This window comes from Panulirus ornatus, chromosome 8, assembly GCF_036320965.1.
Source record: "Panulirus ornatus isolate Po-2019 chromosome 8, ASM3632096v1, whole genome shotgun sequence".
Classification (NCBI taxonomy): Eukaryota; Metazoa; Arthropoda; class Malacostraca; order Decapoda; family Palinuridae; genus Panulirus; species Panulirus ornatus.
Window position 1 is genome coordinate 2,341,672 of NC_092231.1, and position 25,998 is coordinate 2,367,669.

At 41.6% G+C, this 25,998-nt stretch overlaps 1 protein-coding gene across 1 annotated transcript in view; it reads right to left on the bottom strand.

Moving 5' to 3' along the window:
* LOC139749727 (lon protease homolog 2, peroxisomal-like) overlaps positions 1 to 25,998 on the bottom strand; it is a 71,455-nt gene that overhangs the window by 19,632 nt on the left and 25,825 nt on the right. The window contains exons 2-7 of the mRNA XM_071663911.1: positions 15,038 to 15,243; positions 13,400 to 13,484; positions 10,188 to 10,389; positions 9,426 to 9,526; positions 5,481 to 5,642; positions 3,336 to 3,512 (exon numbers count right to left, since the gene is read on the bottom strand). Of these exons, the coding sequence (XP_071520012.1) occupies positions 3,336 to 3,512; positions 5,481 to 5,642; positions 9,426 to 9,526; positions 10,188 to 10,389; positions 13,400 to 13,484; positions 15,038 to 15,147 (837 nt within the window). The 5' untranslated portion in view covers positions 15,148 to 15,243. The remainder of the gene's footprint in view (positions 1 to 3,335; positions 3,513 to 5,480; positions 5,643 to 9,425; positions 9,527 to 10,187; positions 10,390 to 13,399; positions 13,485 to 15,037; positions 15,244 to 25,998) is intronic.

Sequence of the window (25,998 nt, forward strand, 5' to 3'; positions counted from 1 at the left end):
GGGATATCAAACAGAGCTGTAATTTCTTAACTCTATGTGCTAACCCTTCCTTCCAGCAAAATGGTAGGAGCAATATATAGCAGTGGTAGGTAGGAACATTTGGTAGGAGCTTTAGGTAGAACAATTAGGTAGAAGTAATCGATAAAAACATTGGGTGGGAGCATTAGCTTGAGGTAGTCAGTAAGAAAATTAGGTAGGAGCCTCTACAAACACTGCTAGACTTGCCCTCTGTCAGTGGTATGTTACGTGTGATGCACTATGGGCTAAAAAGCAGCACTGAAGTTCATAAGTTATGTAGTCTCTATTGCCGTAGCCACCCCCTTGAGGGGGTTCCAGAAGGGAACAAGCATCAGAGACATAGACAGATAGATTTCTTAACTCATATACCTTGAAAAATAGCTTAAAGTCTTGTAGCTAAGAGGGTATAATGGAGAATTATTTCCGATAAACTCTGGCATGTTAACTTCCCAGACTCCCTAATCTTGTCTACCTTAAAGACAGCTCTTTCAAAGAAAAGGAATGAAAGGAATGGAAAACACTCTGAAGGATTATAACTTACTCAGCCAAAAGACTGGGGCAACTTAAATTGTCCATGGCATACAGTTAATCATATGAATCATTCATATTTATTTATTTTTTTTTTCATTTTGCTTTGTCGCTGTCTCCCGCATCAGCGAGATAGCGCAAGGAAACAGATGAAAGAATGGCCCAACCTGCCCACATACACATGTATATACACACACGTCCTTCACGCAAATATACATACCTATACATCTCAATGTACACACATATATACACACACAGACATATACATATATACACATGTACATAATTCATACTGTCTGCCTTTATTTGTTCCCACCGCCACCTCGCCACACATGGAATAACAACCCCCTCCCCCTCATGTGTGCGAGGTAGCGGTAGGAAAAGACACCAAAGGCCCCATTCGTTCACACTCAGTCTCTAGCTGTCATGTAATAATGCACCGAAACCACAGCTCCCTTTCCACATCCAGGCCCCACAAAACTTTCCATGGTTTACCCCAGATGCTTCACATACCCTGGTTCAATCCATTGACAGCACGTCGACCCCGGTATACATCGTTCCAATTCACTCTATTCCTTGCACGCCTTTCACCCTCCTTCATGTTCAGGCCCCGATCACTCAAAATCTTTTTCACTCCATCTTTCCACCTCCAATTTGGTCTCCCACTTCTCCTCGTTCCCTCCATCTCTGACACATATATTCTCTTGGTCAATCTTTCCTCACTCATTCTCTCCATGTGCCCAAACCATTTCAAAACACCCTCTTCTGCTCTATCAACCACACTCTTTTTATTCCCACACATCTCTCTTACCCTTACATTACTTACTCGATCAAACCACCTCACACCACATACTGTCCTCAAGCATCTCATTTCCAGCGCATCCACCCTCCTGCACACAACTCTATCCATAGCCCACGCCTCGCAACCATACAACATTGTTGGAACCACTATTCCTTCAAACATACCCATTTTTGCTTTCCGAGATAATGTTCTCGACTTCCAAACATTCTTCAAGGCTCCAAGAATTTTCGCCCCCTCCCCACCCTATGATTCACTTCCGCTTCCATGGTTCCATCTGCTGCCAGATCCACTCCCAGATATCTAAAACACTTTACTTCCTCCAGTTTTTCTCCATTCAAACTTACCTCCCAATTGACTTGACCCTCAACCCTACTGTACCTAATAACCTTGCTCTTATTCACATTTACTCTTAACTTTCTTCTTTCACACACTTTACCAAACTCAGTCACCAGCTTCTGCAGTTTCTTATATGTATCAGCCACCAGCGCTGTATCATCAGCAAACAACAACTGACTCACTTCCCAAGCTCTCTCATCCACAACAGACTGCATACTTGCCCCTCTTTCCAAAACTCTTGCATTCACCTCCCTAACAACCCCATCCATAAACAAATCAAACAACCATGGAGACATCACACACCCCTGCCACAAACCTCCATTCACTGAGAAACAATCACTTTCCTCTCTTCCTACACGTACACATGCCTTACATCCTCGATAAAAACTTTTCACTGCTTCTAACAACTTGCCTCCCACACCATATATTCTTAAAACCTTCCACAGAGCATCTCTATCTACTCTATCATATGCCTTCTCCAGATCCATAAATGCTACATACAAATCCATTTGCTTTTCTAAGTATTTCTCACATACATTCTTCAAAGCAAACACCTGATCCACACATCCTCTATCACTTCTGAAACCACACTGCTCTTCCCCAATCTGATGCTCTGTACATGCCTTCACCCTCTCAATCAATACCCTCCCATATAATTTACCAGGAATACTCAACAAACTTATACCTCTGTAATTTGAGCACTCACTTTTACCCCCTTTGCCTTTGTACAATGGCACTATGCAAGCATTCCGCCAATCCTCAGGCACCTCACAATGAATCATACATATATTAAATAACCTTACCAACCAGTCAACAATACAGTTACCCCCTTTTTTAATAAAATCCACTGCAATACCATCCAAACCTGCTGCCTTGCCGGCTTTCATCTTCCATAAAGCTTTTACTACCTCTTCTCTATTTACCAAATCATTTTCCCTAACCCTTTCACTTTGCACACCACCTCGACCAAAACCCCCTATATCTGCCACTCTATCATCAAACACATTCAACAAACCTTCTAAATACTCACTCCATCTCCTTCTCACATCACCACTACTTGTTATGACCTCCCCATTAGCCCCCTTCACTGAAGTTCCCATTTGCTCCCTTGTGTTACACACTTTATTTACCTCCTTCCAAAACATCTTTTTATTCTCCCTGAAATTTAATGATACTCTCTCACCCCAACCCTCATTTGCCCTCTTTTTCACCTCTTGCACCTTTCTCTTGACCTCCTGCCTCTTTCTTTTATACCTCTCCCACTCATTTGCATTTTTTCCCTGCAAAAATCATCCAAATGACTCTCTCTTCTCTTTCACCAATAATCTTACTTCTTCATTCCACCACTCACTACCTTTTCTAATCAACCCACCTCCCACGCTTCTCATGCCACAAGCATCTTTTGCGCAAGCCATCACTGCTTCCCTAAATACATTCCATTCCTCCCCCACTCCCCTTACCTCCTTTGTTCTCACCTTTTTCCATTCTGTATAATTCATAACTATCCAAATATCAGTACTATACATAATCTAATTAACAAGGTCATATTCAAAATTATAACAAAGATCAAAGAATTAAATTGTGGTAGCTGTACAATTATCATAATATCACTTAAGCAAAATATGGTACTCAATTAGAATATTGCACTTACCTTTCGAGCTTCTTCGGGCATGTTTGCTGCCTTGATCTTCGTCTCCAGTTCAGCTACATCATTCTCCCCATCATCCAAAGAGTCAGGATCTGGAGATATATTTCGGCTGCCTCGACTCAAGTGCACAATTTGGTTGTCTCTGTTACCCTCTACCTCACCCCCAGCCTCTCGTACATCCTGTATTAGAATACCAATAGTTACTAAATATATGCCACACAGTAAAAGTAACTGTTGAAATCTAATGGAAAAGCATTCTAACACTATATCTTAATACATTAGCCTATTATTCATAAAAAAATGAAGGCCACCATAAGCATCAATTACCAAATAAATTTGCTCATTAACTATACACAACCCCCAACAATGGTTATAAAGTGTTCAAACAGAAAAACAGTTTTGACTTTTCTTCTATATTTCATAAAAAAAGACACTATTTTCCCCTCTTAAATAACAGTGGTTCAGTATGTAAAGGCTGTGATAGAAATGTAAAGGCTGTGATAGAAATCAAAGTTTTAAATAAGGTATTTAGCATCAAGTTACAAGTATAATGCATGGGGAATACTGAAGGGAAATATCTCAGAGGCTGACTTCACATAGATTCACTTCAGTGCCTCACATACACATATGCAATATCAGGTATAAAAACAGAATTAGCTTCAAACAAACAATAATAACATAACTGTAAATGGTAACATCATATATAATACTCCTGGTGACATGCATTTAACCTAAACGAATGCATATCTTTTCATCACCATCTAAGCAAATTTACACTAAACACAACTGGCCACATTATGTTAACAAACAAGTACCAACACAAACAATGAAGTTTATCTTTTAATACATGTTCTTCATGTTCTGTGTTAGCAAGATAATGCCAGGAACACAAGAAAAAATGGCTTCATTCGCTCACATCCACTGACAATGTTAATACTTGAGTGTATCTATTATAATGCAACATTTTTTTCTTATACATATTCATAGCCCTATGGGTATATGAAAGAGGATTAAATTGCTATTTCATGTCAGAAATTATGCTGTATCCACAAGGATTCACTCTTTTAGGCACCATAGTACTTATGAGGCTATCCCATATTTGTTCACTGGATCCAGCATTCATGATGCAACCCACTCATGCATACGACATAATGGTGGGGAGGTGAGGTAGTACCAAACGACCCTCATCTTACTTTGTTAACTTGCCTATACTTGTGCACTACATGCCTTTTGACTAACAATGACATCTGCTTACAGTGAATTCACCTTTGCTTTTCAGCCTTTAGAGATGTCATATTGATAAAGAGAGACCTCAATTAGCAATGGGGATGTGTTCCAGGTCAAAGATCTCAAACCAAAATAAGCTCTAAATGGGACAGTTATAACAGAGGACAACACATCAGTTAAAGGCATTCTTTTCTTCCTCTACAGAAGATAGTTCACATTCTTACCTCAGTATCTGTGAGAAAACAGATTTTTCTGTGATTTCATATTTAGAGTTTATAATGTCTGAGTAAACACCAAGTCAAGGATAACTGCCAGACTGTTTGTATCATCTATAAATTATACATCCCTGTCTTCCCTAATTTTTTGACATCAGTTGAACCAAATCTTCCTCTTATGTAACTGCTACTTTCTCCTGCAATTTTTCAGCATGCTCTGTTGAACTAACTCACTCTTATGCTAACACCTCTCTCTCTCTCTCCTTCCATCAGTACCCTTTTTCCGACTCCATCATAGATTTTGCAGAATCTCTCGAAAGATCATTCCATACTCTGACTGGAATTCCAATTTGTAGTCCAATTACTAAAATTTGCTTTGCTCTGTCCTATTACAACTTTTGTAACTTCTGAAGTTTGGTTTCCAATGGTTTCATGGTTATTTCTTCATGGTTATTTCTTCAAATATTGCTTTTGAAATTTGAGTGTGGCTTGACTGCTTTTTCTTTTCTGATGTTTCTTATACCCTTTTAATGATATCTTGGAAGTTTCTAACTATCTAATTTTTCCTGTTATCAACTGGTGATCATTCTCATCCACACAGCCATTTACACAATTCATCAATAGTTTCTAAAAAGCTGAAATTCAGTTTACAAAAAGTCCTTACAAATATACAGAACATGTAAACAGTAAAAGACTACAAAATGACCTTGAGTCTTTGAATGTGCCGCAGGAGAAGTGGGAGGGTGACTCTAATTCGTGTTGCAATGTCAACTGCATCTAAAACCCGCAATCTTTCAGGAAGAGTGGCCTTCACCAGTGCTGCAACAACATCTGCAAGTTGACGACTTGGAACTCGCTCTATCAAATTCTGCAACAGGTCAGAAAATAAAAGTCTGCAGAATAATGTAAACTGATAAATACATACATCACATCATCTCCCTGATGATTCTTGAGAACTCAGGCTATGAAAAATGCTCTGTAATGAACTTCCTGCACCCTCATTTTCAGTCAAATATGTGAATACAAAACAAATCAGTAAGACTGAAAAGTAAACGGAAATATAAAGATGGCTTGTTCTTTTTAACAATCACTACTCTAAAGCTCTTCCTCTAGTTCCTGCAGCTTCCATGCTGTCATAGTGCAAAACTCCAACATGCAACATGCATTTCCGGTAACATTCAAACTTATTTCTTTTTGGACACTAAATTTCCATTTATAGTAATACTCATATCTAATGAAATGATATTAATGCACATCATAAGAAACCAATACGTTATAATGCATCCATGATTACTCTAGTTTGGTGTACATTAATACAGTAAACTTTTTCAATTAGATCTAATACCTGGGCTTGTACTGGGAAACCTAGCCATTCAAATCAGGTACACTTGAGAAGTATAAACAAATAAGCTCTCATTGATATACATGTTAATTAACATGACGAAAGTACATTTTGAAGTTGGAAGACAATGAAAACGAATAATAGGAGGAGGAGGCATTGGAAAGTGAAATGCAGTTAAGAGGAATCATCAGAATGAGTTAGAGGGTTAGAAGATGAAGAGAGCAATCATATATGGAGAAAAGAAAGTGAGTTGGCAGTAGGACAGAATCCTGCGGAAAAACACTGATGAAGGATAAGATGAAGTCAGTCCAATTATCACTGTAGTGGAATAGTCAGAGAGGAATCTATGTATGAAGAAAGAGAGAAAAGGTAGGAAGCTTAGAAAACAGACTTACATCTCATCATCATATGCTTTGGAGATCTCAAGGGTCATGAAAAAACCTTCACCAAAATCCATTAGAGCTGAGGACCAGATGTGAGTCACATATGAGAAAAGGTCACAAATAAACCTAGAAATGTGAAATCCATATTGGTGATCTGAATCCTGTTTCCTTTTTGTAAGTGGTATTCTACTGGGAGTTTCAAAGACTCCAGAGACAAAAGTGAGAATAAAGAGGCAATAGTTGGAAAGGTTAAACCTATCTCCTTTTCTAGGAATGGGCTTCACCACAGTATCCTTCCAAGAGGAAGGAAAAGTCTGTTTTTAGACAGAGGCAAAAAGGTGAGCAATGAACAAAATGAGCCTAAAAATGCACACTCCCTTAAGACTGGAGGAGGCATGCCATCTGGGCCAGGCCTTGATGAGGCATACCACCTGGGCCTTATAACATACATAAGAGCTAGGAATGCACTTAGAAGACTGTGTGAGGAAAGTAAGAGAGATGGCAAAGGTTTAGTGTGAGAATGCACAATCATCCAAAGCTGAAAGAGAGGAAAATAAGTTACAGTAAAATCTCTAATTTTTAGAAATGCTCAGGGAATCAGCCATTTTGGATAACGGTAATTTCCGATCATTCGATGTTTTAATGTTAAATAATTCAGAAATTGTAACATGCCCATCCCTTGATTTATGAAGGAGTTATGATCCGTGAAAACCTTGCAGAAAGAGAAATTGCATATAATGAAACAATAAACATATAAAGAAAAATGTAAGAATCTGCTTCATAGTCAGCATTGATGGATTCTCCTGTAACCTTTACGTTATGGAGCTTCTGATATCAAATAAACATCTAGCCACTCTTCACTTGCTTGAAATGGCCCTGGTTCAGCTACATTGTCTTCTTTACATAAATGCTCATAACTTTTCAGAATTTTAGACCTGAGCTGAAGGTCACTCAGACTGCTTTTCTTATTTAATTAATGCTCTAAGCATAACAAAAGAATTTTTGCCATAAGTGGATTTCTAACCCTTGTGGTTACCTTCATAGACAGTGGAGCAGAGTGAACCATAATACCTCAAATTTTCTCTGAATTCTTTTCGTTATGGATTGCAGATTCAACGGGTAGTATGAACGTCCAAGTACTGAAACTCACTCACCAGCATTAGCACATTGTTACATTCTTAGCTTCATTTCCAAGGTTGAAGAAGTTCTCTTCAATTTAACTGCTGGTTCTTGGATGGGAAAAGATGTTGCTGAACATTTGGATGCCATATTAATAAACACAAACAAAGTGGGTACCACAAAAATAACAGTAAGTATGCCTAAACTGCACCAAATAGCACAGATCTAAACACATTGATGGTAACTGCAAGACTGACCCACATGTGGAAACATGGCACTCTCCACCCAGGAACTAAGCTTACTCCATCTGCCAACACCCATTGAAGTTTTGGCACCCTTTATACAGTGCTGATGCTCTCTCACCAGTGTAAATGCAATGCAAGATTTATAGCCTTGCTTCTATAGTTAGAAAGGTTCTCCTCCACTTAACTGGTTCTAGGGTAGATGTTGCTGGACATTTGGTTGCCATATTAAGAATCATAAACACAGCAGGTTGCAGGAAAACCACATTAGCAGGTATACCCAAAATGCACAAGTAGCACAGATCTGCACATACTGTTGGTAACTTCGAGACTGACCCACTGGCAGGAATGTAGTGTGCTCAACTTTGGACCCATGAATACTCAGCACACCAACCCTCACTGAAGTTTTGAAGCTCTCTCTACTGCACACACCCAAATGATAGTAAATTTTACCGCATAGAAAATAAGGACTGGCAGAATTTGCATAAAATGATCCTGCACAAAGCTAGGACTGTTTTTTTTTTCAAACCAGCTCAGTTTCCCATTTTTGCAAGGTATTTACCTACTTGCAAAATTTTTCTGAGAGAAAATAAGAACACATGTAAGAAAATAAGCACTACTAAATGCCTTGATCTGCTTCTTGGTGATGTCAATGCTAAAATCCTTCATAAGTGCTGGCTTGAATTGCTGTTAGCCATTTATGCAAGGCATAAATGGCTTCAAGTACCTATCAGGCAATTGCTAACAAAGTTTAATGGGGTCCACTGTCTATAACAGTACTCCAAGGTGCACAAAATATACACATATGCATGACCAGCCCACAACACTGCATCAAAAAACATTTGGGAGATGGTAAAAAAAACAAAAAACCTTAGGTGGTGAGTACACTATTCACTAAAGCATGTTTTGCACACTATTTGAAATACTTATTTGGATCTTTTTTCATTTTTGGAATTTCTTTGGATAACTGGGGATTGTCAACCCAAACTGAAAAACATATGAGCATTTTGTTGTCTCAAAATACAGCTAACACAGGTTCTACTGTAGCTGAAAGTGCCATTTTTATTGGTCATACACTGATCATGTTGGAAAAGAGGAGGAAAACTTGAATTACAGAAGTTTCTGGAGACGCATTTGGTTAAGGACTAAGTACTGTCTTTGAAACCACTGATTCATAAGTTAGTATAGCTACTGCGTTTCACTAAATCCTACTGCAAATCCTTCTCCCTTTAACATCCTCATTTAATTGTAAATACCTTTGCCCTACTTAACTTTTCATGATGTTTCTAACTTATTCCATCTCCATCAATTTTCTTGGTCAGTTTTTGGTTGATAAGACTGCTAGGATGATGTTTTCACATACAAAGCTTAGGTACATAACTATCAAAAAAAAATCTAAACACTACAATTAAAAAAGAAAATAGAAAGAAAATCAATTTTGCACGGACTGAGCATTTTTCATTAATAACTGCCAACAAGCTAAGAAGAGATAAATTACAGATATGTCACTAATACACATCTATCTCTTTACTGAAGTAGTAAGCAACATGCAGTGAAAAGCCTACCTTTATCTTAGCAACTGATGGGATTGAGACATCTAGCAAACTGATAAGCTTCTGAGCAGCTTGCTTAAACTCTGAAGCCAACTCTCCAAGTTGTGAATCCTCTGAAAAGTCAATAACACTGAAAAATAAAATCTAACCAAGAACAAAGATGATAACTGGAACAAGACAGCTGAGTGACAGGAAAACGTTAAAGGCCATAAATTTGACAACTATGGAAGAGAGAAAAGTAAATGTTTCTAAATCAAGCAGAAAATGTTGACAGCGCATAGCTCTTTGAAAGATGGCCAGAAGAATGACCAAGATCAAAGCAGGAACCTAGGCAAGATTCTTTATACATAAAAAGCAATTCAACATCATCTGAGTTGTTGGTGAATGGAATACACTCAATGATCAAACCATGAATAGAGATAGTGTACTGAGAAGATTGAATATCTGCATGAGAGCAAAGAAAATTCAAGAAATGGGGCCCCCACAAGTGCAGAACTAACTCCCAATACTGTACTGTACAAACAGGTAATTCAGTAATGAACTAATAATCATTACATCTTTCCAAAATCTGCACAACATTATCTTTACTGTATACTGTAAATATTTTGCAATTCTTCCTCCCAATAATAAAATAATCACTTGATTATGGTATTTGCATTTGCAAGTAACATTAAAGTTTTATTTCAAGGTAAACATCAAATAGATACAGTATAAAAAGTCTGTAACTACCAGTGGTTTATTTGGGTTTGAAAACAGACTATGTGAGCAACTCACTTTCATTATCAATATCTTTTATGTCATCCAGCTGTGTTACTGCTGCCACAGGATATGGATGTTCTTGGATGATGGACACTAACTTGAACCGGCAAATCCCTGTTACTAGTAGGGTATAAGAGGGCCGTGGCCAATTGGTCCCAGTTACTTGAATCACTACCCCAGCAGTTCCAATTTCATGAAGAGCATTCTGCACCCCTTCCTGCAAGAATAAACCAAATTACTTTAAAATGAACATTTGTCCCAACTGCAAATGAATGCATAGATTTTAAGTTTTATGGAATACTGCATTTCACTTTTTGGTTGAGGGACTTTAATAAACTATATAAAAGAATTGTGCCTTTTGAATCCTGCCAATCCTAAACCTGTCCACTTGAAGCTTGGCTGTATCTTCTCTGTCTTCACTATTTCGATACTAAATCTCACCGATTTCTTTACAAGCTAGACACCACCAATTCTTCACATGAACTCCTTAGGTATTCACTTCCCTAGAGTGACTTTCCAGTCTTGAATACTCAGACAGGACAAGGTAAAAATTTTCATTTTTTTAGACACTGACCCTTGTGCCTTCATATATGAACACATACACATGTCAATTAGTGTTGAAAAGCACCCTTGATGGATTAAGTTTATAACTTTACCTATTTTACTCTACTTATAGTGCTTTAATGCCAAAATCAACAATAATTCAATTAATGTTCCTTTTTATAGGAATGCAAGCTCATAAAAGGCATAGTCTGTAATTTTTTTGGGGGTATCTAATCACTTGTTAATGAAAGGCTGACACAGTATTTTTTTGAATTTTCTTCACATACCTGTAAACTGATCAACAATAGCATATTCACAACTGAGGAACTGACCCTTCTCCAATTGTAAAATAGTACCATCCTAAACAAGGAGGAAACAGAGGAAGAACATGACAATAAAAAATAAAAAATACAGCATTAGTAGGTCAATATTAATAATAATAATAAAATTGGAGGTGGAAAGATGGAGTGAAAAAGATTTTGAGTGATCGGGGCCTGAACATGCAGGAGGGTGAAAGGCGGGCAAGGAATAGAGTGAATTGGATCGATGTGGTATACTGGGGTAGACGTGCTGTCAATGGATTGAATCAGGGCATGTGAAGCGTCTGGGGTAAACCATGGAGAGTTCTGTGGGGCCTGGATGTGGAAAGGGAGCTGTGGTTTCGGTGCATTATTACATGACAGCTAGAGACTGAGTGTGAACGAATGGGGCCTTTGTTGTCTTTTCCTAGCGCTACCTCGCACACATGAGGGGGGAGGGGGATGTTATTCCATGTGTGGTGAGGTGGCGATGGAAATGGATAAAGGCAGTGTGAATTGTGCGCATGTGTATATATGTATGTGTCTGTGTGTGTATATATATATGTGTACACTGAGATGTATGGGTATGTATATTTGCGTGTGTGGACGTGTATGTATATACATGTGTATGGGGATGGGTTGGGCCATTTCTTTCGTCTGTTTCCTTGTGCTACCTCGCAAATGCGGGAGACAGCGACAAAGCAAAATAAATATAAATAAATAAAAATAATAATAATAAAATCAATAATGATAATATTAATAAAAATAATGATAACAATAATAATAATAATAATAATAATAATAATAATAATAATAACAATTATATTATTTCATTCATTCTTTTTTCCCATTTCCCACATTAATGCAGAGGCATCAAGAACTGATAAAGAATGACCTCATTTGCTCATACGTATTTTCTTGCTGACATAACAATAATAACAATAATAATAATAATATAGGGACATACATAAGTATGTGGGTGACTGGGGTAAACGTTAAGTGGGCAATACTGCATTATGTCCTTACTAACAGTGTATTAAAGGGAGACATTTCGTGTAAATGTACTGAAAAGGGGAGCTGGTGGGATATATAATCACTTCTTGATGGATCTGAGGATTAGTGTTTCTAGAGGAAATGATATCGGAGGGAAGAATGGTGGTGAAGGAGAGAGAGATATTAGAGAAGCTTGTGTGAAGAAATACCATGAGAGACTAGGTGAAAAATGGCAAATGGTGAGAGTAAATGAAACTAGGGGAGTTGGCAAGGGAGGCATTATGGGAAGCAATGCATACATATGCAAGAGGAGAGTGTGGCACACAGAATGTGGGATGCAGGCATGTGAGAAAGGGTGGTGAATAGTGGGATAAACAATTATGTTGGTAGTGAAAGGAAAGAGAGAGGTTTAAGGGTGTAATCTATAAGGAAGAAGTGCGAGTGATTGGGAGAAGTACAAGAGAATGCAGCTATTGGTCAAGAGGAAGGCATAAGGGGCTGAACAATAGGGAAAATGAGAGTTAGTGTTGCCAAGTACCAGCAAATTTCAGGAAGAATAAGAAAATATGTTGGAAGGAAACTAGAATGCTTATCTAATGCAATATCAGAAGACTATGAAACATACATAGAGTGACTACAGAAACATCAAAAAGATCAGACTCATGGTTGAAGCCAATACTAGATACAGCTAAGCCAAAGGAACACCCATCGAGAAAATTAACATTATAAAACAAACAAGATATGTAGAGAACAGAGGAGCAGCAGTTGAGAGAAACATTATTATCCAACATACAGAATCTTTTTGTAGGTCCTTTCTGTAATGTGATTTAAGATTTCCCACGAAAAAATGATTTGGCTGTATTCTTAATACACATGTGAACTTGTTTCTGTAGAGTCATTCTGTCCCCAGGGACAGATGGTGGGATTAAAAATGTGAAATCTTCATTAGGATTTGGACTGGCATACCTTATTTTTGCATCTTAACTTCATAATTTTATCCCTGGGGATAGGGGAGAAAGAATACTTCCCACGTATTCCCTGCATGTCTAGAAGGTGACTAAAAGGGGAGGGAGTGGGGGCTGGAAATCCTCCCCTCCAGCTTTTACTTTCTTGAAAGAAGGAACAGAGAAGGAGGCCATGTACGGATATTTCCCTCTAAGGCTCAGTCCTCTGTTCTTAACGCTACCTCGCTAACGCAAGAAATGGCGAATACGTATAAGAAAAAAAGATCATACAGAAACTAAATGACTTCCAGCATATCTTTCTTTTCTAGCTTATTTTATATATTTTCACTTAGAAACAGTTTACTCTACCTCCAAAACTTCCCATCCCAGGACTATGGGATTAGTGCACTGAGCCAGGATTATTAAATACAGTTATTCATATACTCACTCTGTCTGGTTCCTTGGTGACAATGCCAATGACAGTACTGGCCAACCTACTCCCTGATGTCAGGCGAGATCTGACCAGGTTAATGCTAGAAAAAAAAAAAAACATCAAATACATATACACAGACTATTATCAAATATTAGTAGCAACACACTAAAAGCTGTCAAACATAAAGAATTTCATGAGGATTACCTTACATATGATTACATGTACATTTAGTTATCTATACAAACATTCAGCAGATCAACCATAATCTCCTCAGCAATGTTAGTGAAGTATTTCCGATATCCTATCTATCTACAAATACCTCTGATGCCTGTTTTCTCATGAAACTCCCTTAAGGGGGTGGCCACAGTAAAAGTCTCCATAGATAGTGAACTCCACTGCCACTTCTTAGCCCTTAAACATGCCACTCTAATGCACTGTTTGCAGAGGCTCCTACTTAATGTTTCAATCAACTACTTCTACCTAATGTGTCTACCTAATGTTCCAGCATACTATTTCTACCTAATGCTCCTGCTTATATTCCTACCTGCTACTTCTAATTAATGTTTCTCCCTAAAGTTCCTGCCTAAATGTTCCTACCTACTTCTGTCTATTACTCATACTATTTTGCCAAAATGCAGGTTTAGTGCAGAGCACTTCCTGCAGGTAAATCTAGAGTTACAAAGAACGAGCCATGCAATCTAATTCTTGTCAAGTTTTATGTGTGACAAGGGGAGATTATGTGTTAGTGGACAGAATGACAATAGCTCACATGTAGGTGAGGCATGATGAACAGACAGCTACCTGGGTCAGAAGAGTGCAACTTAACAATCAATGAAGTGCTGGTTCACTATGCAGTCATCACTAACTATCCTGATACCCATGAGGGTAGTATTGTTATCATATCTCCCTGGTCGTTGACTGACTGCCATCTACAACCTACCATCTTGATATACTCCTGTCTACATTCATATCAACTTAAGGTAATTTTCCTTATCCCATATTTTCCTGCTTCATCAAAATTGTATATTTCATGGAAACAATTTGTAAAATTGGGAAACTCTTAATTCTCTAAGAGTGTTCTGCTATATCAAACACACCATTTGTCATGATTTTTCTAAATAGTAGTTTAGTGATGCAAAAAAAAAAAAAAATGTACTCATATAAAAGAAAATCATCAGCAAAGCAAAACCTTTCTTTCCATCTCTAAAAATTATATAAACTAGGTTTCTTGACTTGATACTCTTATGTAGCTAGGTTTCTTGACTTGATACTCTTATGTAGCTAGGTTTCTTGGCTTGGTATTTTGTGTCTCTTATTACTTCAGGTACTTGCAAAAAAAAAAAAAAGAAAATACCAACCCAAGGAACTTGACCTAACGTTTCATACTTCAAATGATGACTGCAGGCACAATTCCACCAACTACATGAATTCATCTTTATGATTCTCGTCACAACTGATACGTTATTGTCCAAGCGTCACTAAACTTAATCATCTGATATCCGTAAAAATACTCCAGCAAATCATGCTACTAAGCCAATATGAAATTCCCTCAGTAAGTTTCTAGTTATCTCTTGGTCGGGTGCGATTCCTGCATTCGCACGTTATCAAGTTTGCGTAATGGTAACCACTGCACACATGAACAGAACAACTAACTTTTTCACCGTTGACACTGGTATCCTGATGGTCGATCCTGGAAGCAAGACACCATCAGCAACTATCAAAAGAGGCAATTTCTTAGGGATGGTAATGTGCGTAGGTGCCATGTTTATGTGTAAATCAGCTGGCCACGAGACAGCTGATTCACACCAACTCTGCCGCGTCCGGTATCTGGCCGTAGCTTCGACTTTGTTTCATAATTTCTGCGAGTTGTTACAGAGTGACAGTAAGTTTCCTTCAATCATATTTTTATAAAAATATACCAAGAAAAAACTAAAAATATATGTACCAAAACTATTAGTATATTCATTAAGAATTATGTATCTGAGTGTATACATATGTAATTCAAGCCACGTTCGAAAATCGAAAGCAGAGAAACATTTCAAAAATACACAAAAATCTAATAAAAGAATGGAAGCTACAAAAGAAAACAGAAAAAAGACGTGGGCAGATAAAACAATATATACAGGGTCCCCCAAAAATGAACTCACTTTTTGATACCCTTTAACTGATTTTTTTCAGATCTGAAAAAAGAAAAAAATTCAGTTACAGGGTGTCAAAAAGAGTACATTTTTTTTGGGACATCCTGTCCATCTAAGCGGTGGCCACGTCAAGTGCTTACTAATGGTTTCAGTCTTGTTTCTTGTGGATTATTCAGTCATCTTTACATATTCTACAGATAGTTTCGCCAATTCTTAGTGACAATAATGTAATTTCCCAATGACCAAGAGATATAAACCAATACAAATATGACGAACAATGATAGTTTTACACAGGGCAACTCCACGCTCAGAGAATACACGAAGATATGAAACAATTTAGATATAATTTCAGTGGATTATCTCAGGATGATACAGGACTAGGAGGTATAGCTATCAATGAACAAAACTGAAATAATTCAACGAGATCTTGATAAATCAGCAGAATGCTCAGATAAATGGTAATAGAATTTAAAGTTGAAAATGTGAAATATTTTGGAGATGAGAATGCATGACAATCGCTCGGAAATCCGTAGTCCACAATAAATGAAGAAAATTCGGTCATTTAAGCAAACGAATGAACTTCCAAACTGAGACAAACTAGAAGTGAAAGTTGTGTGTGATGTCGGTGTTATGCCGGTGACATGGTCATATCTACAACTAGAGAACCCAAACAAGAGATTCTAAAATACGAGGTTATCCAGAAAAGGTTTGCTTCCTTCAGCACTCTGGAAAAGAATTTCTAAAAGAAAATGATAAACTTTATCTATGTAACACAGAAAATATAAAAAGTGGCAAAAACTAATTAAGGTTGAGAATTAGGCTTCGTTATCGTGCCTCCAAAAAAATCCTGTTTGATATGAAATGGGAAGGACACGTACAAATGGGAAGGACACGTACAAATGGGAAGGACACGTACAAAGGGTACGAGACTTAGGTTACGAGGAAGAACGATCTCTAAAGATGCGTCCAGGACCTGAGGAAGCAGGAAGGGGAACCTGACAGCGAATGCTGGACGTATCTCGCTGGCTCACGTAATGGATGGGAAGGATATTTTTCCAACGATTCTCCTTGCCGCTTAGGAGTTTGATATTCCACGTAAGGAATAAACATAAAAGAAGTGATGATTAGTGCACCAGTCTCTGTCAGCTTATAAATGTTAATAATCTCTCCTGTCACACGAATACTTTAAAACTGAATATATTGTTTTATTTCATATCCATAATTCTCGTAACTCTTACAGCCTAATCAAGTCTTCAGACTAGAAAAGAAGAAACCTGAAATTATGTAAAGTCTTACGAATGCCCTAAGTGGTTTTTATATAAACCTTGTTTATTATCCGTCCACATGTTCGCCATTTCCCGCGTTAGTAAGGTAACGCCAGGAACACGAAGAGAAATAGCCACAGTCGCTTACATCCAGTCTGTGGCTGCAATGTTCGATACACACACACCAGAGACTTGTGTTCACGACCAGCCTCAACAGACCTTTCCGTAGTCTCCCCAGACCGCTTCATATTCCTAGGTTTAGCCCCCACTAACAAAACGTCGTTCCCTGTATATCACATATCTCCGATTTGTTTTATCAATTGCATGCCCTACATCTTCCTCTATGTTCAACCAACAGTGATACAGTACACAATTTTCGTCCTCTCCATCATACAGAATAACCCTCTCCCTCAGCAACAATGAATCATCGCAACATCTAACAGAAATATTCGGACTTTTCCAGTTTCTATGCAAGACAGCAATACACAGACGACAACATAATGCCATTGGCCTCATACAGATTTCTTCTGTCTCACTGGGACCCAGACCCATCATATACTTCTATAACAAGATATAAGATATAACAAAACTGACAGGCAGTATAAAACTATGACAAACTGCAGCACTAGACACACCATCACCTACAGACACTAGAGTTAAACTCACCAAGGTATATAAACTGGACTATTGGGGAATCGAATACCTTAATCCTAAAAGAAACTACGGCTTCAGCTAATTATAGAGCAACAGTGTTATGACTCCGTAGTGAGCCTGTCTAATCACCTGTAGCTCGAATTAAAAGACAAATATAAAAAAGAATTTATCAAAACCAGCTCGTTCTGACATCCTAGTTCATGACCGCACACACCAACACGGGTGAAATTACCGAGTACATTTGTAAGTAATGAAGTCATGACGGTCAAATCTCCAGCTTCCTACATCACACCCGTGGAATAAATGATACACGAAATTTACAGCGTACACGAGAATGAAAAGATGAAATACCGCACTTCTGCATCACAAGAGTCATTTAACCATTAGAGGAGGATGATTTACTCCGCTCTCATTCACCTGTTGCCTGGCTACGGAGATAGATGAATTCCACCGAAGATTATTGAGTCAGTCATTGTGAGGGAGACGAGGTAAACTGCGCCAGAGTGGCTGAACGCGCCCCACTGTGGCTTAAGCTCTCCACAAGCAAACCCACTGGTCCCAGACAAAACACTGCCCCCTCCACGTAAACACTAGAGACGAAAAAAGCGAGACACCAAGACGATAACGAACAGCTATGGTAAGGTTATCTCGCGAGGTGAAGCGGCCTCTGTCTCGCAAATTTCGGGGTGAAACTTTAAACGCCACTGGGTTAAGATGGAAGGGTAGAGTAATTGCCGATCAGATGATGTTCCTCGTCGCAGTGATGAACAGTTCAGTGTTGAGACTTACATAAGCAAAATATAAAGTCCTACTTCTGATAATGGGGTATAAGTGCGAGTCTAAACTATTCCTGTGTTCTGAGATAATATATAAAGAGAGGTTCTTCTGGGGGGAGCGCTGAGCAGACAACTGTCCCTCTCTCTCCAGGCATTCCCTTCCCTCCTCCGCCTAGCTACTCGAGTCTTTTCAAGGTCAACTCCTCACCTTCTGAATAAAATCTAATTCATGTAATTAACTGATGCAACAGCACACTTTAACTCCCTGGTTTCCACAAAGACTGGTTCTACAACTGAATTGGGACAGTTATGAGTAATATTGGAGACGTAATTACGCGAGTGCCAGATACGCTGATAAACTAATTAGAGGTTTCGGAAAGTTGACCAATGTCTTTCCCAGAGCAGAGGGCAGGAAGGGAAAGTGGGCCAGTGGTCCTCCCCCTAAGGACGCGTCCTAAACCCAGGGCGGTACAAAGCCTACGACGAGATTTTGCCACTAAGCAGGTCCGGCGCGTAGCGCCCACCACAGTACACCCACTGTCATGCCTTCCTCCGTAATTAAGTTGAGAGATAATGGGTTTGTTATGGTTCTTCTATCTTTATATTTTCCCGCCAACAATCAACACACAGCAACACTCCCTCACTTCTGGACCGACTGACTTGAACCTTATGAGTCATGTAGTGTACCCTGGCTTACTGCGTCCAGACGCTCTTTAAATAACCATTTTTAACTTTATTTAAAGATCAAAGGTTATCCATAATTATGACTGTCTTCTTTGGTCACTAATCCATACCATACCAGCCTCTCTCAAGGCCACATTTCATAATCGTCTGTAAATCTAATCTCCCGACCTCCATCCCCATAGCCAGACTTTCGTATCACACCACTCATCATTACCTGACTCAACGGTGCGACCTTTTTCAGTAAGGTCTCTTGATCCCATCTTATCGTTTATGACTATCCCGAGATCTGTGACTCTCTCTGCATGACACTGCCCATTGCATCTAAAAACTTTCTTCGTATGCGATATATTCGTAACACCTCACAAAAGGCATCGCTTTTAACCCCATCATACACTTCCTCCAGATTCATAAATGCCACATGGAAATCATTCTGTTTCTCCAAATATTTTTCCCAAATCTTTCAAAGCAAAAACCACGTCCACACATCCTCCACCACTGCCCAAGCCACACTGATTCTCTCCAATCTAATGCCACACCCTCTCAATCACTCTCCCATACACCTCATTATGTATCCTCAACATATTTATCCTCTGTAATTCATACATTCACTTGTGTACCCATTCCCTTCTTGTAATGGCGCTATACTGGCATTCTGCCTCTCCTCATGCATCTCACCCTGGGCCGTATATACAATGAAAAGCCTAACTGATCAACTAAAAAGTCGTTACTAATTTTTTGAGAACCTCGGCTGCATTCCCAACCAATCCTGACTTTGTCATCTTATGCCAGGCTTTCAACATCTCTTCTTCACATGTCTCGTTTCACCAAACCAATCCTTATGACATTTGCTTCACACACGACCTCTTCCCAAACACGTCACATCCACCACCCGATTATCTAACACATTCATTCAACAGTCCTTCAAAATATTCACGCCATCTCTTGTTCACTACTATGCCTGTTACCCCTTCTCCATTTGCTCCCCTCACTGATGCTTCCATATATTCTCTTGTTCTCATACTGTTCACCTCCTTCCAAAACATTTTCTTATCCTCCGTGAGGTTCACACACACACACACTCTCATCCCCGTTCGAAAGACCTCATTTAAAAATGAGAGTTCGTGATATTTCTGACACCATCAACAAAGGATGAGAAACTTGCGATGAGCGAGATACTCACAGATAATCAAAACAGTAACACTTCACCTATCTACGTATCACGCACCACAAACCTCATCAGTAATACAAGCAACGCCAACTTTACTCAAGACCCAAATACACAACAAAGGCGTCTTCTGATGAATTACACGCACAATGAAGTTGATCAGTTAAATATTAAACAGAAAACTGTCCAGCTTCGTCTAATACAGTAAATAGTTTGCGATGAATTATATATTGTTCTTCGTACATTTCAATATGGCGGTGGTCGAACTCCTAACCAAGTGTAAAACCAAAATGTTACTAGTCAGCTCTGACACATGACAACTTTAACTGAAGCTATGGCGAACATTACATAAAATCTTGCATTCCAAAACAACTGTTGATCAACTAGATAATGTACTTATCACGTAAAACCACACATGGCAACTTTAACAGAATCTTACATTCTACAACAAACATTAACTATGATATATACATTTATTTCTTTAATTTTTTTAAACAAGAATGTGATGAATTGCCTTGGAATAGGTAGATTTCAAGCCAGATTATCTGTTATTCACTTTGGCACTATGCCATATCTGAAAGAGGAAAATGAAAATAATGTTGATTAATCCACGAGTTTCGCTTCTATACTTCACCACTTTCCACCTGACAATTCAATGTTATAATGAAACGTAAAAAGATATGTCAGAGGAATAAAATTCTCATTCAGTCATTACTGACAACAATGTCAAAAATTTGCTTTTTAGTTAGTGCGTCCAAGCGACTAATTACGAAGACTGGAACTAACAGTGCTGAAGGCCGAATGAAATGTATCTTTTAGATACAAATACTAACTGACTTTTGTGGTTCTTGGAAAGCCTCACAAATTCAACAAAGGGTGAAATCGAGAGAAATTAAATTTCAACTCTGCGGAGGAAAAGTTTGGAGTGCTTCGTCCGTCACTGGCACAGCTTGACAGAGGGCAAATCTCTCCTTCTTTGGTGACTTTGCCAGTGATTCCTGAAGCAGGTGACTTCTTTTATCCAGCAGCCTAATCTTATCTCTAACTCTCTGTTCAGGTTCTGTATCATTGTTCCTCACCGACAGCTTATTTTGCACGCAGTTCAGTTCCCTAGCTCAATGATTCTAAGTATATTCAATTATTCATAAGTTTCCTTCAGAAATAATACAAAAGGCATTTGATATCCTACAGTAATGGATCAAGGCAATTCTTTCGATGTGTTACCTTCCATAACAGAAAACTAGAGTCTCCAGATTAAACTGGCTTGTCTTGTTCACTTCCACGATCCACTAGTGACCTTTAAAACTCAACTACCATTTCAGTGTGGACTTTTTCATATTATATATATACAAAAAAAAAAAAAAAAATAAAGCGCAAGAAAAAGAAGTTAAAATTGAGAATACGTGTTAATGAAAACCCTGTCGTCCATCCCAGCCGCTAGGTTTTACTGAAACAAAAAGATGAGATCAGTGATGGAGAGTGTAGGACGGTGCCACTACCAACACTGCACCAGTCATGGTGATGATACTGCCTGATACCTTACCCCTGACTGATCATGAATGACACAGAGAATAAACATGGCAGGGCCAGGGAAGACGCCAGTCAACATCGCCAAGTTAAAAACAAGACAGAGAAGATTATAACTACATTGCTGGCGGTGTGAGAGGGTTTTAACCGACCGTACAGTACTTCTTTATACGAAAACATACACGAAATATGATTGACACTTGAAATCTGTAGGTCTTCAATCTGTACGAGAATATGATTGCAATCTTCACCAGCTGGAAGATAACATCTCCTCAGTGGCGCTCACAATCTCAGATGGAAGGCAGGTTTGTTGATATGTTAACACAGATAACAAGTTTGTGAGGTGGTGATGAATTACATATACTGGTGTTAATAATAATTTTCCTCCCTTAAGCATTTTCTATGAACGCAATAAGTTGGCGCATTTTATTTGGACGAAGCTAGAAATAAACAAATCATTTTTGTTTTGAAAAAATCATATAGTAATTACATCATTCTTTCTTTTAATTGTCTCGTGAAGTGCGAATCAAACATCTGAATTCATATCCTTTTTTTATGGTCAAATTTGGAGACAACCAAAAAAAAAAATATTGAACAAAATAGCCCGGAGTTGCTGTTGATGGTGACGCCCTCTGGCAGCAGCCAGCCACGGCCTCCTGTCCTCTACTGCAGGAGGGATGATGAGCCAGGTACTGACGCCACTCGACCAATCATTACTTTTCCCCTTTTTTTTTTTCCCCTGTATGACGGGGCGTTCAGCGGAGGGACGGAGGCGGCTTGGAGAGCCTCGGTCAACGTCAAAAGACCAGGAAATTGTGGAAAAAATCTCATTTACCAGAGGATGAGAGAGAGAGAGAGAGAGAGAGAGAGAGAGAGAGAGAGAGAGAGAGAGAGAGAGAGAGAGAGAGAGAGCTAGTTTCAATCACTGGTACTGGGGTAACACCGTGTTTACTGCTGGAGATTCAGACGTGTACTGAAACCAAACCATCTGATCGAGTGGCAAACATGCAGTCAACCATGCGGTGGTAATAGCAGGGGACAACATGTCGTCATAATTGTAGACTAGGCAACTCACATCTATACTATGAGGCTCCTGTGAAGATCATTTTACCGTTTTCTTTGTGGACCAATTACTTGGTAACGATGTTGTTACGAGGAGGGCTTGCCCCCCCCCCCCTGTCCCTCGACGATAACAAGAAGGAAAGGGGCATGAACCCCCCCTCCCTCCCCCTTACAACTATTGTACGGGAGTGCCACAGACCCCCTCACCCTCACGTCTATAGTAGGGGAGTGCCACAGACCCCCTCACCCTCACGTCTATAGTAGGGGAGGGCCACAGACCCCCTCACCCTCACGTCTATAGTAGGGGAGTGCCACAGACCCCCTCACCCTCACGTCTATAGTAGGGGAGTGCCACAGACCCCCTCACCCTCACGTCTATAGTAGGGGAGTGCCACAGACCCCCTCCCCCTCACGTCTATAGTAGGGGAGGGCCACAGACCCCCTCCCCCTCACGTCTATAGTAGGGGAGGGCCACAGACCCCCTCCCCCTCACGTCTATAGTAGGGGAGGGCCACAGACCCCCTCCCCCTCACGTCTATAGTAGGGGAGGGCCACAGACCCCCTCCCCCTCACGTCTATAGTAGGGGAGGGCCACAGACCCCCTCCCCCTCACGTCTATAGTAGGGGAGGGCCACAGACCCCCTCCCCCTCACGTCTATAGTAGGGGAGGGCCACAGACCCCCTCACCCTCACGTCTATAGTAGGGGAGGGCCACAGACCCCCTCACCCTCACGTCTATAGTAGGGGAGGGCCACAGACCCCCTCACCCTCACGACTATAGTAGGGGAGGCCACAGACCCCCTCACCCTCACGTCTATAGTAGGGGAGGGCCACAGACCCCCTCACCCTCACGTCTATAGTAGGGGAGGCCACAGACCCCCTCCCCCTCACGTCTATAGTAGGGGAGGCCACAGACCCCCTCACCCTCACGTCTATAGTAGGGGAGTGCCACAGACCCCCTCACCCTCACGTCTATAGTAGGGGAGGGCCACAGACCCCCTCCCCCTCACGTCTATAGTAGGGGAGGGCCACAGACCCCCTCACCCTCACGTCTATAGTAGGGGAGGCCACAGACCCCCTCACCCTCACGTCTATAGTAGGGGAGGCCACAGACCCCCTCCCCCTCACGTCTATAGTAGGGGAGGCCACAGACCCCCTCCCCCTCACGTCTATAGTAGGGGAGGCCACAGACCCCCTCACCCTCACGTCTATAGTAGGGGAGGCCACAGACCCCCTCACCCTCACGTCTATAGTAGGGGAGGCCACAGACCCCCTCCCCCTCACGTCTATAGTAGGGGAGGGCCACAGACCCCCTCCCCCTCACGTCTATGGTTGCAGGAGGGGGGCACAACCCCCCCTCCCCTAACGACTGTGGTGGAGGGAGGGGGGCACATCCCCCCCCCCTCCCCTATATCGATGGCAGGATGCTGAGGAGACTCGGGCCACGCGCGCGCGCGCTCCTAACGATGCCTTGTGATGGGCGGGGGAGGAGGAGCTCAACTCCCCCGACCAATAATATTGTCAGCCTAGGTATAGAGTGGGGGGGGGGGGGGTCCTCCCACTCTTACGTCAGTGTAGGGAGGGAGAGAGGGAGGGAGGGAGGGAGGGAGGGAGGGAGGGAGGGAGGGGTGTTGTGTGGGCGGGGTGGAGGGCTGGGTGTCACCCCATCTTAAAGGGGGAGGGGGGGGGATGTCATTTATCTTTTCTTTCCGGTGAGGTGAGGTGAGGTGTGGTGAGGTGAGCTGAGGTGAGGTGAGGTGTGGTGAGGTGTGGTGAGGTGAGCTGAGGTGAGGTGAGATGAGGCGAGGCGAGGTGAGGTGAGTTGAGCTGAGGCGAGGTGAGGTGAGGTGAGGTGAGCTGAGGTGAGGTGAGGTGAGCTGAGGTGAGGTGAGCTGAGGCGAGGTGAGGTGAGGTGAGGTGAGGTGAGCTGAGGCGAGGTGAGGTGAGGTGAGGTGAGGCGAGGTGAGGTGAGCTGAGGCGAGGTGAGGTGAGCTGAGGCGAGGTGAGGTGAGCTGAGCTGAGGCGAGGTGAGGTGAGGTGAGCTGAGGCGAGGTGAGGTGAGGTGAGGTGAGGTGTGGTGAGGTGAGGCGAGGTGAGCTGAGGCGAGGTGCGGTGAGGTGAGGTGAGGTGAGGTGTGGTGAGGTGAGGCGAGGTGAGGTGAGGTGAGGTGAGGTGTGGTGAGGTGAGGCGAGGTGAGGTGAGGTGAGGTGAGGCGAGGTGAGGTGAGGTGTGGTGAGGTGAGGCGAGGTGAGGTGAGGTAAGGTGAGGTGAGGTGTGGTGAGGTGAGGGCGAGGTGAGGTGAGGTGAGGTGAGGCGAGGTGAGGTGAGGTGAGGTGAGGTGTGGTGTGGTGAGGCGAGTGAGGTGAGGTGTGGTGAGGTGAGGTGTGGTGAGGTGAGGTGAGGTGAGGTGTGGTGTGGTGTGGTGAGGTGAGGTGAGGTGAGGTGAGGCGAGGCGAGGTGAGGTGTGGTGAGGTGAGGTGTGGTGAGGTGAGGTGAGGTGTGGTGAGGTGTGGTAAGGTGAGGTGAGGCGAGGCGAGGTGAGGTGAGGTGAGGTGTGGTGAGGTGAGGCGAGGTGAGGTGAGGTGAGGCGAGGTGTGGTGAGGCGAGGTGAGGTGAGGTGAGGTGAGGCGAGGTGTGGTGAGGTGAGGCGAGGTGAGGTGAGGCGAGGTGAGGTGTGGTGAGGTGAGGTGAGGTGAGGTGACGTGAGGTGTGGTGAGGTGAGGTGAGGCGAGGTGAGGTGAGGTGAGGTGAGGTGAGGTGAGGCGAGGCGAGGTGAGGTGAGGTGAGGTGAGGCGAGGCGAGGCGAGGTGAGGTGAGGTGTGGTGACGTGAGGTGAGGCGAGGTGAGGTGAGGTGAGGTGTGGTGAGGTGAGGTGAGGTGAGGTGAGGTGAGGTGAGGTGAGGTGTGGTGAGGGAGGGAGGACTCGTGTTGTACAGGAGGGTATCCGACGCGTCTGGTGTTCTCTTCTGCGTCAACCCGAGTCTCTTCCTTCCATTTACCAGGCTGTTCTCTACTGCACTGTGGCTATGCTCTTCCTCTATTCATCGTCTCTCGTATTCTCCCCGTTAACCTCTCTCTCTCTCTCTCTCTCTCTCTCTCTCTCTCTCTCTCTCTCTCTCTCTCTCTCTCTCTCTCTCTCTCTCCATCGACTGACTTCATCCTTTCATTCATTTCTCTAATCGTCCGTCAGTCTGTTCCTTCGTCAGTAGGTTGGGTGGCCTGGCGAGCGGCGAGGCAGACGCTTAGTGAACACTGTCTCCGTCTGTCCGTGCGTGGGTCACACCTGACCCTGCAACGTAACTTGGGTCAACACTTGAAGACTGGAAATCAATTCCTCGAATCC